The following is a 13,828-nucleotide window of genomic DNA, read 5'->3' on the forward strand; positions in this document are numbered from 1 at the left end:
TAGATGCTAAACTGCATTTCGTTGCTGTGTTTCTAAAGTATCTATCTATCTATCTATCTATCTATCTATCTATCTATCTATCTATCTATCTATCTATCTATCTATCTGTCTGTCTGTCTGTCTGTCTGTCTGTCTGTCTGTCTGTCTGTCTGTCTGTCTGTCTGTCTGTCTGTCTGTCTGTCTATCTATCTATCTATCTATCTATCTATCTATCTATCTAAAAGTAAAAAAGAAAGATTTTAACAATGCTGCAACTAATTTATTCATGTTAATGGCACAACAAAAATTTAATTCTTGTTTATTCAAAAGGTAAACATATTAAATTGAAAAAAGAAATAGACGGAAGGAAGTAGATCAGAAACGGTATAAAATAAACTGTTCATATATTTTGCATAATTACTTATAAACAGCCTTCATGCTAACAGGAATTAAGCAATGCAAATTTCAAACTGTTAAAGTGTTAATTTTTTCATACACTGAATATTTAGTCAAATTATAATATTTAACATAATATTCAAAGTAAATTGTAGCATTGGTGCATGTTTAACCCAATTAGAAGTGCAGCATATTAGTAACTGCTTTTGTATAGGATATAAATGGCCATTTAAAAGTAAGCATGATGCATAATGATGATGATATTGACAACAATTATTATTATTATTAATAATAATAATCATAATAATAATAATAATAATAATAATAATAATAATAATAATAATAAAACACTGCCTCCTCAATGATGCACATGTTCATTTACATCAAATTTAAAACTAAGTCAATACAGTAGCAATCAGTTAAGGCAATACATAAAACAGTGCAATTTTTTCCCCCAAGGCACTTATGTGGAATGTTCACAACAATCTTTCATTTATTAACAAAATTCAAATGTCAAGCTACAGCTCACGAGTAAAAAAAAAAATGCAGTCATTTATCTTCATCCATAATTCCAGTCCTTCATTCTTTGTCCATGTACAGTCTTTCCATCTCAAAGATGTTGCAGATTCTTAGCAATTGCTACTAACCTGCCCTAGATTTAAAGGCTCTAGAATCCTAAGATTTTTGATTCCTGAGGAAAACTGTAAGGTTCAGGTGGAAGTTCTCAGAAGGTCATAAGTGAACATGCTCAGAACTCTGGTCACTGTCGTGACTGTCGTCCTCGTTGACCGGGGAGCCTACAGGGTGATGCAGTCCTACCATGCCAGGAAACTCGGAGGGCAACAGAGTTCCTTTCTTCACATTTACCAGTTCTTTCTCACGCGCTGCAGCTCCCTGCTGTCCTCCTTTCACTCGTTTCCACTTCATCCTCCTATTTTGAAACCAAACTTTGACCTATTGACAGATTGAAGACGCAACCAATCAACTCAAGTTTCAGTTAAGCACAGAGTAAACTGTAAAGCATTTTAGAAGCAACACACGTCTGGTATCGTAAAAATGGGTAATGACATAGAGTAGCCAAATGTACACAATATTTATGGGATTAATTGAGTCTCCTAGCAACATTAACTTGCCAGAACTGCCTTCAGAGAAACTCAATGCCCCTCGGTGCGTGCCTGAGCAGAAGGTGTGATACTTTTGAGAAGGAGCTGTTGTGGCATAAATGCCCCACCTCTAAAACCACCATCACTTCTATGTGAGAGGTCTCTTTTAAATGTGGCAATACGAATGTATGTGTTTCAGCTTGATTTACAAGCTTTGTGTAACAGAGCACTAAGAACACAGAGTTCAGTTGTACTCTCACTTGTTCACTATATTCTGCTCTTAAGTTCAGCACACACAACACAGCAAGACTCGCCAACTCTTTCGAGTCATACTCGCAGAAGATATTTTAACATTATGCGTATTATTCTTTATGATGTTTGGATACTGTAAGTGGAGGTACAGCAACCTGACTGGCGCCGTGGGGGTTGGCATCGGGTGGCCAGGCTATTTACACCTGGTCAATAATGTGCTGATACATGGCGCCTGGCGGCCTGCTGGCCCGTGGCCCTGACTCATTTGCCTGACTCAACAACTTGCCCTATATCCGTGTCTCTTAGTGATGATTAAGCTGCTGCCTAAAGCAGTCCAAACAGTTCCATCCTAAGTTGGTAACTACCCCCAACCTATGTGACTATTTTAGGGGTAAGGAGTTATTTTAGACAGCAGGTATATCAGAGCGAGCTGTGCTGGGAATGATATGATGATTATAAGGTTATCATATTATGTTATAATATAAAGTTTGCCTAAAAGCCAAAATTGAGATGGTCAGATTTCTCCTGAGCCGTCAGGAGTTTAATAATGACATATATGTGTATATGTGTGTGTGTGTGTGTGTGTGTGTGTGTGTGTGTGTGTGTGTGTGTGTGTGTGTAATTATATATATATATATATATATATATATATATATATATATATATATATATATATATATATATATATATATATATATATATATACATACACACACATATATGTATGTATGTATGTATGTATGTATGTATATATATATATATATATATATATATATATATATATATATATATATATATATATATACATACACACACATATATGTATGTATGTATGTATGTATATATATATATATATATATATATATATATATATATATATATATATATATATATATATATATATATATATATATATATATAATTTTTTATATATATAATTACAGAACTAAAGAACAAAACTGGATGTGCCTAAAAAAGAAAAAAAAGAAACAACCACTCTGCGCTATCATTTTTTTTATGATTCAACAACTGTGATTTAAAGTGTTCTAACTAAATATTTAAATAAATGGTGTGCTTTAAAATGTCATTAAAATGTTGTTCACATAATGTCCACATTTACACAGTTAAGGAACATTACGAGCTTTAGTGATAGAGCTAAAATATTTAATGTTTAATATGTAGAGAACCACTTGACCAGGTCAAGCCATTCCCAGAACTGTAACATTTAGAAACTGTCATACAACCCAAAACATGTTGGCTAAGCAGATGTAATTTAGATGAACACTGAAATCAAGATCCTTTGGTACTAGTAATACTGAGAATACTTGCACACAGACTGATTCGTCAATCATTGCTTTCTTCAATATAACGTGACGAGTGAGCACATCAACTAGTGAGATTTGGCTGTTCCAGGAACAACCCACACACAGATTTATTGGACCGGTGAAGGGAATCTTCAAGAGCCAGTGTGTGGAGGAGTGCAGAGGGAAAACAGGGCTGAACAGGAAGACTTGAATCCTGTGTGAGCTTTCTGGCTTCTTGGTCTTTTCATTGGGCCAAGGCGCTCAAGATGGGTTTATCCTACAGGTTCTTCGAATCACGCATGGGTGTGTGACATCCATCCTGACTGTGATGAATAAATACAGTCTGTCAAGCAGAAGTTTGATTTATGCTAGGATACAACTGAAGCCAAAAGTTGAGTTGAAGCATTGTACGTTGGCTAAAAAAAGTTTTGTTCTTATTAAGGGTCTCAGAATTACAGAGTGTGAAATACACTGTGTGTGAGAGAAGTGGTGGAAACATTTGGTTCTGTTTTGGAATACACAAACAGCAGGAGGAATAAGGATACTTACAGAAATCAGCTTACACTCTCAAAAACAGATGTGATAAAAACAACAATTTCAGTGTCACGTTTTCAGCACATCTGTGTGTCTAATAAAATGCCTCGTTGTTGTTTTTTTTTACTTATAACACAAACTGAGGCAGTGTTTTCAGGCAGTTTTTAAATTTTTCTTAATCTAAAATATGCATGAAAACACAGGACAGTATATTAAAGTCTATGTGCTTGACACTCATACAACTTCAAATTGTACAGAAAGACCAGATCTGTGCATGTCGATACTGACAAGACACAATGATTTTTGAAAGTGGAACCCCCCCCCCCCCCCCCACACACACACACACACACACACACACACACACACACACACACACACACAAACACACACATACACGCCACAAGTAACGCCTGAAATCTGTAGAAACCATTTTCAAATCTATTATCCTCATGCTTCACATAACATTTTATACTGTTTGAAACATTCCAATCAGAATGTGATATTTAAATAGTGTTTTTAAGAATACTTTTAAGTATTGTTCCTTAGAACGAACTGTGGTAATTAAAGAAATGCCATGGCTGTATCTCACACTATGCAAACATAAATATTTAACAGAAAGCTAGCTCAGTATGGAGCATACTTGTCTCTCTGTGAGGTCAAGGTTGACAGCGATTTCATAACGTCTTAGTCGTGTCAGATAGTTGTGGTGGGCAAATTCTGACTCCAGTTCCCGGATCTGCTCCTTGGTGAATGCTGTGCGCTCCTTCCTGGGTTTACTGCTCACGTCTGACTTATAGCTTCCGTCTTGGGAATCTGAAATGAAAAGCAGAACATTTTCCAGCTGTGGGGGGAAAATTTGCCGAAACTGGACCAAAACGTTTTAGTGAAAATTCAAAAGCACAAAAAAAAAGACTTGGAATTGTGTGATAAACTACAGGAGCCCAGAAGACATGAAAATAAAATGAGAACAAAACAATTAGGGGTTCCAGTCACCTTTTATTACGCCGATATTGGTCATGTGTTTGCAGAAGGCCATCGAGGCCAGGCGCAGAGTAAACCTGGACTAAATCAACACAGCTCTCCTCTTCCCTCTCAGTTCTATACGATTCATGTTACTTTTCGCTGTTACTTTTTGTATATCTGGTATTGTTTTTAGAAATATTTAAACTGATTTAATATTTTTTGAGCAAAAGGAAGTTTCCCAAAAAAAGTAAAAGTTTGCTATTTATAATAAAGTCTTAGTAATGTGGAATGATAATTTATTGTATATAAAACATTAAAGTGTGCTCTGATTAAAAGTAACAAACAAACTATTGCTTTATTCTCAATGTATTTAATAAGGCCTAATTTTACTTATTATAACATGATTGCACGATCGGGTGATTTTGTTATGTGAAACATTAAGTTGTGCGTGTGCTCTCCAGTGGAGTGAGTGCAAGTTTAATGGCCGAGTCTGGGGCTGCATTGGTTCTTTCTCTCATCAGTCTCAGCGGTATAACTTGCTGTGGCATTTCCCTTCAGTTCTTTAATAGCCCAATGGTGAAACTGGGCTTTAAATGCTTGCGCCAATCACACCTGTGCTTTTGATCCCCCAACATGTGCACTGCATTTCCAACCACAAAATATGTTCAGTGTTCATGCTAAAAACTGTCATTTACCATTCTACACCTACAGAAAACATACGTTTAATTGAAATATAATTTGGTATTGAAAGTGTGCGTAAGAATATATATATAACATATAATATATATATGACGTTATCTATTGTGCTTAGTATATTTAATGCGTGAGTTGATTCCGTTTAATGTACAAGCGGCCTAATGCATGTTATGGAGCATTGCTTTTGTTTGTTGTTTACATTTGTTTAATTTTATTTATTTTAATTGCTAGTTTAATCAAACTGGAACACACTAGCAAAGGTTGAAACTGTTGTGACACACATGGCAGATCAGATCATTAAATTCAATTAATTTTAAATTAGTGAAATTAATTGAAAATATTAATGTATTTCTGATCTGTCCTTTATAAACAACCCTCAGTATATTCAATTTTAATAATTTAAAAAGAAAGAAAGAAAAAAAAGAATGCGAGCAAGAAAGACAGACAGACAGAAATTTATAAATTATAATTACCAAATTCCTTTTCTGAACTGAGGTGACCTATGCAGAATTCATCTTAAAAAGCATCTATGTGTAGTACAAACTAAACCTCCCCAAATAATTGTCCTGACAGTTGAGAAAAATCATTCATTAATTCTGAAAGGGGGCAAAATTATTTTCCTTGTAACTGAACATAAATACAATTTTATATAATGATAAATTCATTCCATATTATGAGGTAGAGTAAAGAATATTCTTTCACTGTCAGAGTATGGAGTGTTTCACTATGGTGCATGTTTAACATAATTATTTAAAAAAAATTAAAGGCAAAAAAATTAAAGGGGTATTTTTAGGTGAGATTGCATGTTCTGAATTCCTGTAAAACCGCATAGACTTTATTTGGATTCATAATAATTTTTATACTAATTTGCATTATTCCCTGATATATATGACTTTTAAAAAGTTGGGCTCTTATGGGTCATTTGGTAATATCTTTTTAAAGTAATGAATTATTTTTTTCTGTTAATTTATTATCAGTTTTAAATGTTCATATAAATAATTTTACATTTTACATTTTTGGTATATTAACAAAGTTACAATATTACTCTAGAAAAATCCCTTGCTTACCTGAATTGTCACTTTTTCCTTTACTGTTCCTCCTCTCTGGTTCGATGGGTGACATGGTTTGCCGGCCGTAGTCTGCAGACCCGCACACTGATGGGTCAGAGTTTCCTAGGGCTGTGTTTGCTGTGCATATATTTTGACCCACTGTTCCTCCAGACGTGCAAAGCTCTGCTGCAGGAGTGTCAGAGTGAGGAAGGCACGTGGCATGACAGGTGCTGCCAGGTGAGGGCATCTGCTGAAGATGCCAGGCAGCCTGATGCTGTTGATGATGGGGCAGTTGCTGAGAAGGATGATTGCGTGCATGAAGCCCTGCAAAACCTCCATCCTCTCCTTGGTAACTGCATGGCGGTGAGGGTCCTGGCAAATCAGGGTAGGAGACATGATCAGAGCGGCCGTGTAATGTCAGCGAGGACTGGGTGAAGGCCGGGTGGAGTGTCTGGGCTGGAACGTGTGGGTTCCGCAGGCAGCCGAACAGAGAATGATCCATCTTGCTTTAATCACCACAAATCCACAATGAAGTACTCCAGACCAAAAAAACAAAATCATAAAAATAAACCCTTAAGGCTGAGTGTCACGCTAGAGAGAAAAGATGCAGAAAAGTGGTAGTAGGACTACCAAAAAAGCCCCTAAAATCACTTCTCTCCCTGCCGGCCCCTCGCACACTGATGGCTCTCACAATGTAGGACTTCAACGGCAAAAGGAAGAGGGAGCAGGCGGCGATGAAAGACAGGGCCTCCGGTAATCCTGAGCATGCGGCCCCTGTTGCCAGGCCAAGCGAGGGTAAACACACACAGCCTGCTGGAGACTGCTCGGGTGACACACAACAGAGAGGGAGGGAGAGAGAGAGAGAAAAAGAGAGAGCAGAAGATAGAGCAGGGAGTGCAGGGGCGCTTCCAGAGAAATGGAGAAGGAAAAAGGAATAGACTGAGAAACAGAGATGGGGGAGGCTCAGAGGAGGAGGTGGTAGGGTTGGATGTTATATATAGGGCGTAACTTGAGAGTGAGGCCGGGTCACTGGTTGCTTGCTACTGACCACATGCTTATGGTCTTCCTCTAGAAAGTGAGAGACAATAAATTTGAACCTGGCCAAGCAGATCTGACCTCAAGGGAAGCGCAAGGGATTTATTTTGGACCTCAGCTGCCCAACCATGGCTGGCGCATTTTCTAAGAGTTGTATCGGGAGAAATAGGGGCTCAGATGCGAAATACTGAAACTCAGCTTGCTTTGTACATGCAATTTTACAGAATTGTCAAAAATAAAAGGAAGTTTGTTTATCAAAACGAATTTCTGGTATAATGGCACCATTTTTCTAAACTGTTGCATTTCATAATTATGGACTAGTTAAATATATTAGGATGGGTTTTAGAAAACAAATGTTGTTATTTCCCTCTGAGTGCACTGCAAACGCAAACATCCAAGACCTTCTTTATCTGTCATAAAGAGTTTGAGGATTTAAGAGTGCTAAAAATTTTATAAAGATCTTTGGATTCAATACCACAGCAAAAGTCTATACTTAAACAAAAAATTTATTTTCTATATTTTATTTAATGTAATAATAACTATAATAATATAAATATATAAATGCTATTAATCTGTTTCCACACAAAGTTTTTTTTCTAAAAGTCTAAATAGATACTTTGATAATGGAAATATTGCTTACAAAAATACAGTGGTTCTACATGATCCTGATAAAATTATTTTCTGATAAAATGATCAGGAAAAACTAAGTTGTTATTATAAATTTGATTTTACTTATTGTTTGTACTGTATAGCTGATGCTTAAACTTTAATTGTAATGTAAAATGTAAAAACGTATGTATGTATGTATGTGTGTGTGTGTGTGTGTGTGTGTGTGTGTGTGTGTGTGTGTGTGTGTGTGTGTGTGTGTGTGTGTGTGTGTATACTGTACTATCCATTCCTTTCTATGTATGCTGTGACCAGAACCAGGATAGGAAATTAGATTCTTTTTGAAGGTAAATGACTTTAGCAGAGCTGATGTGGGTATTATTGCCATCCTGTGTCTTTCAATTTGCAGAGGCCACTGCGTACGGAGGTCTTGTATTTATATCTGAAATAAAATGCAGTGTTTGCTTAAAAAATTAAGCCAATTAGTTGTTATGTAAAGTAATCTGCACGTGGAGCCCCTGGGTGTGAATTAACGCTCATATGGTTTTGCTTTACTCTTAGTCACAGTGCCATAGCAATGAGGTTATGTGACTCTCCTGCTCCTCTCATTCTTCCTTTAGCCCTTTCTCTCTCTCTCTCTCTCTCTCTCTCTCTCTCTCTCTCTCTCTCTCTCTCTCTTTCTCTCTCTCTCTCGCTCTCTCTCTCTCACTCACTCACTCACTCACTCACTCTCATTCGTAGAACAAGCCCTAAGCCTCTATAATAACCAACTGCTAATTTGACAGCTCCCAGTAGAGAACGGATATTCTGCAGGTGAGGCCTTTTGACCTTGCTGACCAACTCTGTGCATGTGTGTGTGTGTGTGTGTGTGTGTGTGTGTGTGTGTGTGTGTGTGTGTGTGTGTGTGTGTGTGTGTCATGTGTATACAAATAAGGCTCTGTTTTACTCTAGTTCTAGAGGCGTTTTTCCTGTGACAGGCATTACATATTAGATTTTGTTGTATTTGTGCTTTTTCCATAGGTGATGCTCACTCAAACTATCTCTGGCAATAAAATTTTTTTTTTTTTACCTATTTTCTTATTTTATTTTCAATTGCTTTGTGGAGGATGAATGAGAAATGTAAAATATTAATTACAGATGTTTTCCATTTACATTGCGGTATCAACGTATTAATAATCTTTATCATTTATATGTATTACTTCCAAATCTTTCTCTCCAAACACATTTTTTGATGACTTTTAAAAGTATAAATTAATGAATATTAACCCATACAGAAAAGTCACATAAGTGCCATATGATTCATATTTTAAATTAGACTCATATGTACATTTTATAAATATTACCCCCTTTATCACGGTGGTTACGTTCCAAACCCGCCCGAGATAAAAAAAAAAACTGTGACTGCAAAAAATGCTATTTTATGTATACAGTATAACATTTTACTTCATTTTATACTTATACATATATTTCTATTAATAAATTTCATTATTTCAACATAAAACATAAAAACATACATACCCTATAAGCTTTTTGGTCTATTGTGCTATGCTAGAGAGACTGGAAAAATCAGCCAAACTAATTAGTTATGTGGCAAATGCGATTCCGCGGTAAAGCGGGGCATTACTGTACATTTTATTTCATATTCAGTGATCAAGCTTTGTGCAGGTTTGTTCATAGTATAAGTCTCAGTGACTAAATACAATCTCTCTTGCAATGTCTTTTTACATAAATTATTTTATAATTATTTACCGCTGAAAATTTTAAAATAGTTTGTAACTGTATAACAATCTAAATTGACAGTTTTTTGTTTTGATTTTGTTTATTTACAAAAACAGATCTTATTTTGGGCTTTTATTTCTGAGAAGAATCGAAGCAGTTAATATTGTATTCATATTAGGAAGAGTTTTAAATCTCTTGAAATCAAAATGCAAGGAGATTCTTATTTCTGCTTTTGAACATGTTCACCATTTTTAACACAAATAATAAACATCTGCATTATTTATTTGGATGTAGATATGCATTTATATGTGTCTTAATTTGACTTATTTGTAAAGTAAAATACCTCCCTATATTAAAACTAATATCTGAAATGTATTAATTCTTGAATTCAGCACTTACATTACATGGATTATAAAATTACCCATGCATTCAAAAAGGGATCATTTTTGTGGAAATACACGATTCCAGGACATTAAGATTTTGTCCAATTCTATCATTAAATCATATCAGGCCAGATCTTCTATTCTTCAAGCTATAGTTTTGTTGTGTGGTGGTTTGATTAGTTGTTCCTTTTCACATGTTGTATAGTATGCTACTAAACTTCAGAGGTCCTTTATCTATTTTTTTTTTTTATCTATTTGTTACTATTATGAACAAAACTGAATAAATGTTTAATCTAATTGGTCAGGAGCCATTGGTTGATTTCATATCACAGGAGTTATTTCTGTAGCTTATTGACAGAATGGGGGACATGCCACATAAACTACAATTAATAAATCAATTAACAAATGCATGCTATTTAACATACATTGATATGTTAATGCAGCTTTCTTTAATGAGATTTTTTTTATGTGTATAAAAATAGTAAATTTCTTTTTTTGTAAGATGACAAAGTAAGAGACTGGTAAGAGAATCATACTTTAAAGCTATTAAACCAGAATTGTAATAGTAGCTCACTTATTACTTTACTCAATTAAAAGTCTGAATATTCAGAATGTCATTCCCTAAAAAATGTACATTTCATATGATGGTATTGATGATTTTTTATTTTTATTTTTTTATTTTTTTTAAATAACATTAAGCAGCGCACCACCAAATTGTTTTTTTTTTTCTGGTTCCCATGAGTACAGTTTGTTAACAATGAATGCATCCTACTGTCAAAAATCAAGATCTACCTGTTTACTTAATCTCTTCTAAAAACTGACATGTATTTGATGTTTCATTTGTTAAGTAATTGTAACCCATTTGAAGCTATACTGTATTTCGTCAGGTAGCTGCTGAATGCACACAGAGTGAAGCAGTCTGCTGTAATGCTCAAACTGAGACTGTTATATCCCACGCAATGCCTTCACTTTGTCTCAGACTTTTAAAAGAGAATTTGTCTATGGTTGGCTGAAAGCACTGCCATATGTCAGTAGTTAACACAAATGAAAAAAGTTTATACTTCCAACTTGGGTCTATGACATGGTCTACCTTCTATGACATGTTGTTCTAATATTACCGATAGCTCTAAAAGTGATGCTGGCATTGTGTGATTTAACTGCTTCCTCTTTTTCTTTGTCCTTGGAGTGCTGGCCAAGTTTCTCCGTGGAATTTGACTTTTCTGGTGTCTCTGTACTGTTAATGCATTTTTCTTTCTTTCTGCAGTCTTTTTTGCCACATTTTAGAAGCTAATGATTTTCAAACATATGATTTAACCCGAGAAATATGACTCACAATCTCAGTGCACTGTGGATTTGTTGCCACGGAATCAGTAGCTGGTTTCTGAGCATATGTATGCATTACTGCAGTCATGACTATTAATATTTTCATAAGATAAAAAAAAAACATTATTCCTTGAAGGCTTGTTTGATATTTATTGTTTGTGAGTAGTCAAAATGTGCTGGTTTTGTGTGTGTGTGTGTGTGTGTGTGTGTGTGTGTGTGTGTGTGTGTGTGTGTGTGTGTGTGTGTGTGTGTGTGTGTGTGTGTGTGCGTGTCATGCCCTCTACTGGCACAGGTTGAAAGTAGGCTTACTTTTAAGTAAATAAACTAATCCTGTGGCTGCCCTCTGACTTTCTGAGATTTCTTTTCTCACAGCTAATTCAGACTTTTGGTAACATTCAAATCCTTTCTGGATGAGATCAAAGCCTGCTTAAATAGCTGGACATATAGAGTTGAACCTCAACTTGGCATTAACCGAACATCTTCAGGCACATTAATAACTGAAACAGGTTTTTCTAAGCCACAGAAAAGCCAGAAATACTGATTAGGCATCTCCAATGACAGACTACCAGTGGAGCATCACAATAAAAAAGACAGATGCTGCTCTCATACAGTCATCCGTATTTACTCGTTGAGGTTTTTCACATCAAGCCTTTTTAAACAGTATCCCACTGAGGGCTAAATACTCCAGTCAGCCAGCTAATGACTTTTTGTATTTGCTGCTAAATGTTCAGCTTTTGTGCTCTTTAATCAGGGCATGATTCTAAAGATTTGCCCTTTAAACACTAAACCTATTTGAACATTGTGTATAAACATCATGTGTGATCTGTGCCATCCTGGCATGCTCATTCTGAGGCTTGTAAATATATGTGTTGTATCCAAAAAGCCACAGTTAAATTGCCTTGAGTTCTGCATTTTCTTAACAAATGGGCCGTATCACCATACCATGCTGTGTTTACATGGAATAGTGCTGACCTCTTGTCAACGCTGATTAATCCAGGGGGGGGGGGGGGGGAGAATAACAAAATTAAGCAAGCCATAGGAGCAGTAGCAGTTTTTGCTTCTTTCTCTCTTTCTTTGGCTTCATGCTATTTTGAAGGCTGGCACAGTTTGTCTACATAACAACTAACTTGAAAATGCACTGGTTTTCATTTTTTTTTTTTTTTTGATAAAAAAAATTGTTATGATGTCAACACAATATAAATCCCATTGGAACTCCAAAACTAGCACGCACACACACGCACACACACACACACACACACACACACACACACACACACATATATATATAGACACTTTTTAAAAACAAAAACTTTGTTTAATTACACAGAAATACATGCTTTTTTTATATTTAAACTATTTGTTACTTTATTTATAATAATATTATTATTATTATTATTATTATAAATATATAATGTAATGTATGTAATGTAAACCTTTAAACTGCTTTATCATGCTTTATCATGGTTATTGAGTCTAAATTCTTTTACACAAACACTGGGTTAGCGGGAGGAATCTATGTGTATGGTACACCATTTCACTGTGGTGGCCAATGAACACATTCATATCTAGGGTTAATTAGAGCACCAATTTACCTACTGGCAGGAAATGGAAAGCCACGTGAATACAGATAGATCTCTGTTCATTTCCACACAAACATTAACTTAAGTTTGAACCAGGAATCCTGTAACTGAGTCAACAACACTAAAAAACCTACATCACCAGGTCTTTTCATTACTATTAGTAGAAGTAACAACAATTATAACAAAGCAAGCCTACTTCTATTTCAAATTCTGAAGATCATGTATGTGAGATCTTCCATCGTAATGAAAGCTTTACTCAATAAGATATCAAGCTCTCAGTGTATTATTTTATTTTCCTGAAACCAGTCATGATTGAAATATGCCCAAAGTAATGACCACAGAAATTCCTACATTAGAGATATAACTACCGATTTATTAAATCAGAATATAGAAGGAAGAGCTCATTCTATCCCATCTGGCATGTGTTTTATTCCCTCCTTTGAGTGTGTAGAATGTTGTAAATCATCATACAGGCTGGTCATCCTGCAATATATCCTGCATCTCTGTCTTTGCATGTCTGTCAGGGGCCCTCTTAAGACAATCTGTAATTAAGGCAATATGGGCTTCGTATACAGACATACACATACACAGCCACACCCACACCCACCCACACACACACACACACACACACACACACACACACACACACACACACACAAACACACACACACACACACACACACACACGCACACACACACACACACACACACACACACACACACACTCGTTCTTCCTTACACAGACTATTATATGCCCCCTTGTTTCCCTTGCGTGTTGTTCATGTACAACTAAACCTGGACATGACATCAACATTGGTCAAAGATATGTCATTTTAATCTAGTATTGCTGTGCTGTTCTTGGCTGTTGGCATGTACCCAGGTGGAAGGCTTGGCTTTGGATTTATG

General features: G+C 35.7%; 1 protein-coding gene across 2 annotated transcripts; it reads right to left on the reverse strand.

The window, feature by feature from the left end:
• Positions 1 to 237: 237 nt before the first annotated feature.
• Positions 238 to 7,228, reverse strand: meox2b (mesenchyme homeobox 2b). 2 transcript variants are annotated; one of them, XM_083523959.1, is made up of 3 exons: positions 6,295 to 7,228; positions 4,209 to 4,381; positions 238 to 1,329 (listed from the first exon to the last, which is right to left on the reverse strand). In XM_083523959.1, exons 1-3 carry the CDS (start codon positions 6,776 to 6,778, stop codon positions 1,108 to 1,110), a joined length of 879 nt encoding a protein of 292 aa, XP_083380085.1. In that variant the 5' UTR covers positions 6,779 to 7,228; the 3' UTR covers positions 238 to 1,107. The 2 variants fall into 2 exon arrangements, with proteins under 2 accessions (XP_083380085.1, XP_083380086.1); XM_083523960.1 differs by lacking the exon at positions 238 to 1,329 and adding an exon at positions 2,746 to 3,377.
• Between the last annotated feature and the right edge of the window lie 6,600 nt (positions 7,229 to 13,828).

The sequence above is a fragment of the Silurus aristotelis genome (assembly GCF_946808225.1).
Source record: "Silurus aristotelis genome assembly, chromosome: 21".
Taxonomy (NCBI): Eukaryota; Metazoa; Chordata; class Actinopteri; order Siluriformes; family Siluridae; genus Silurus; species Silurus aristotelis.

Bases quoted from the DNA above. Each gene is read 5' to 3' on its own strand.
- meox2b (XM_083523959.1), bottom strand. From the start codon at position 6,778: ATGGATCATTCTCTGTTCGGCTGCCTGCGGAACCCACACGTTCCAGCC. The intron at 4,382-6,294 runs GTAAGCAAGGGA...TTTTCATTTCAG, and splicing joins AGGAAAAAGTGACAATTCAG to ATTCCCAAGACGGAAGCTAT. The intron at 1,330-4,208 runs GTATGCTCCATA...ATCTGTCAATAG, and splicing joins TTGACCTCACAGAGAGACAA to GTCAAAGTTTGGTTTCAAAA.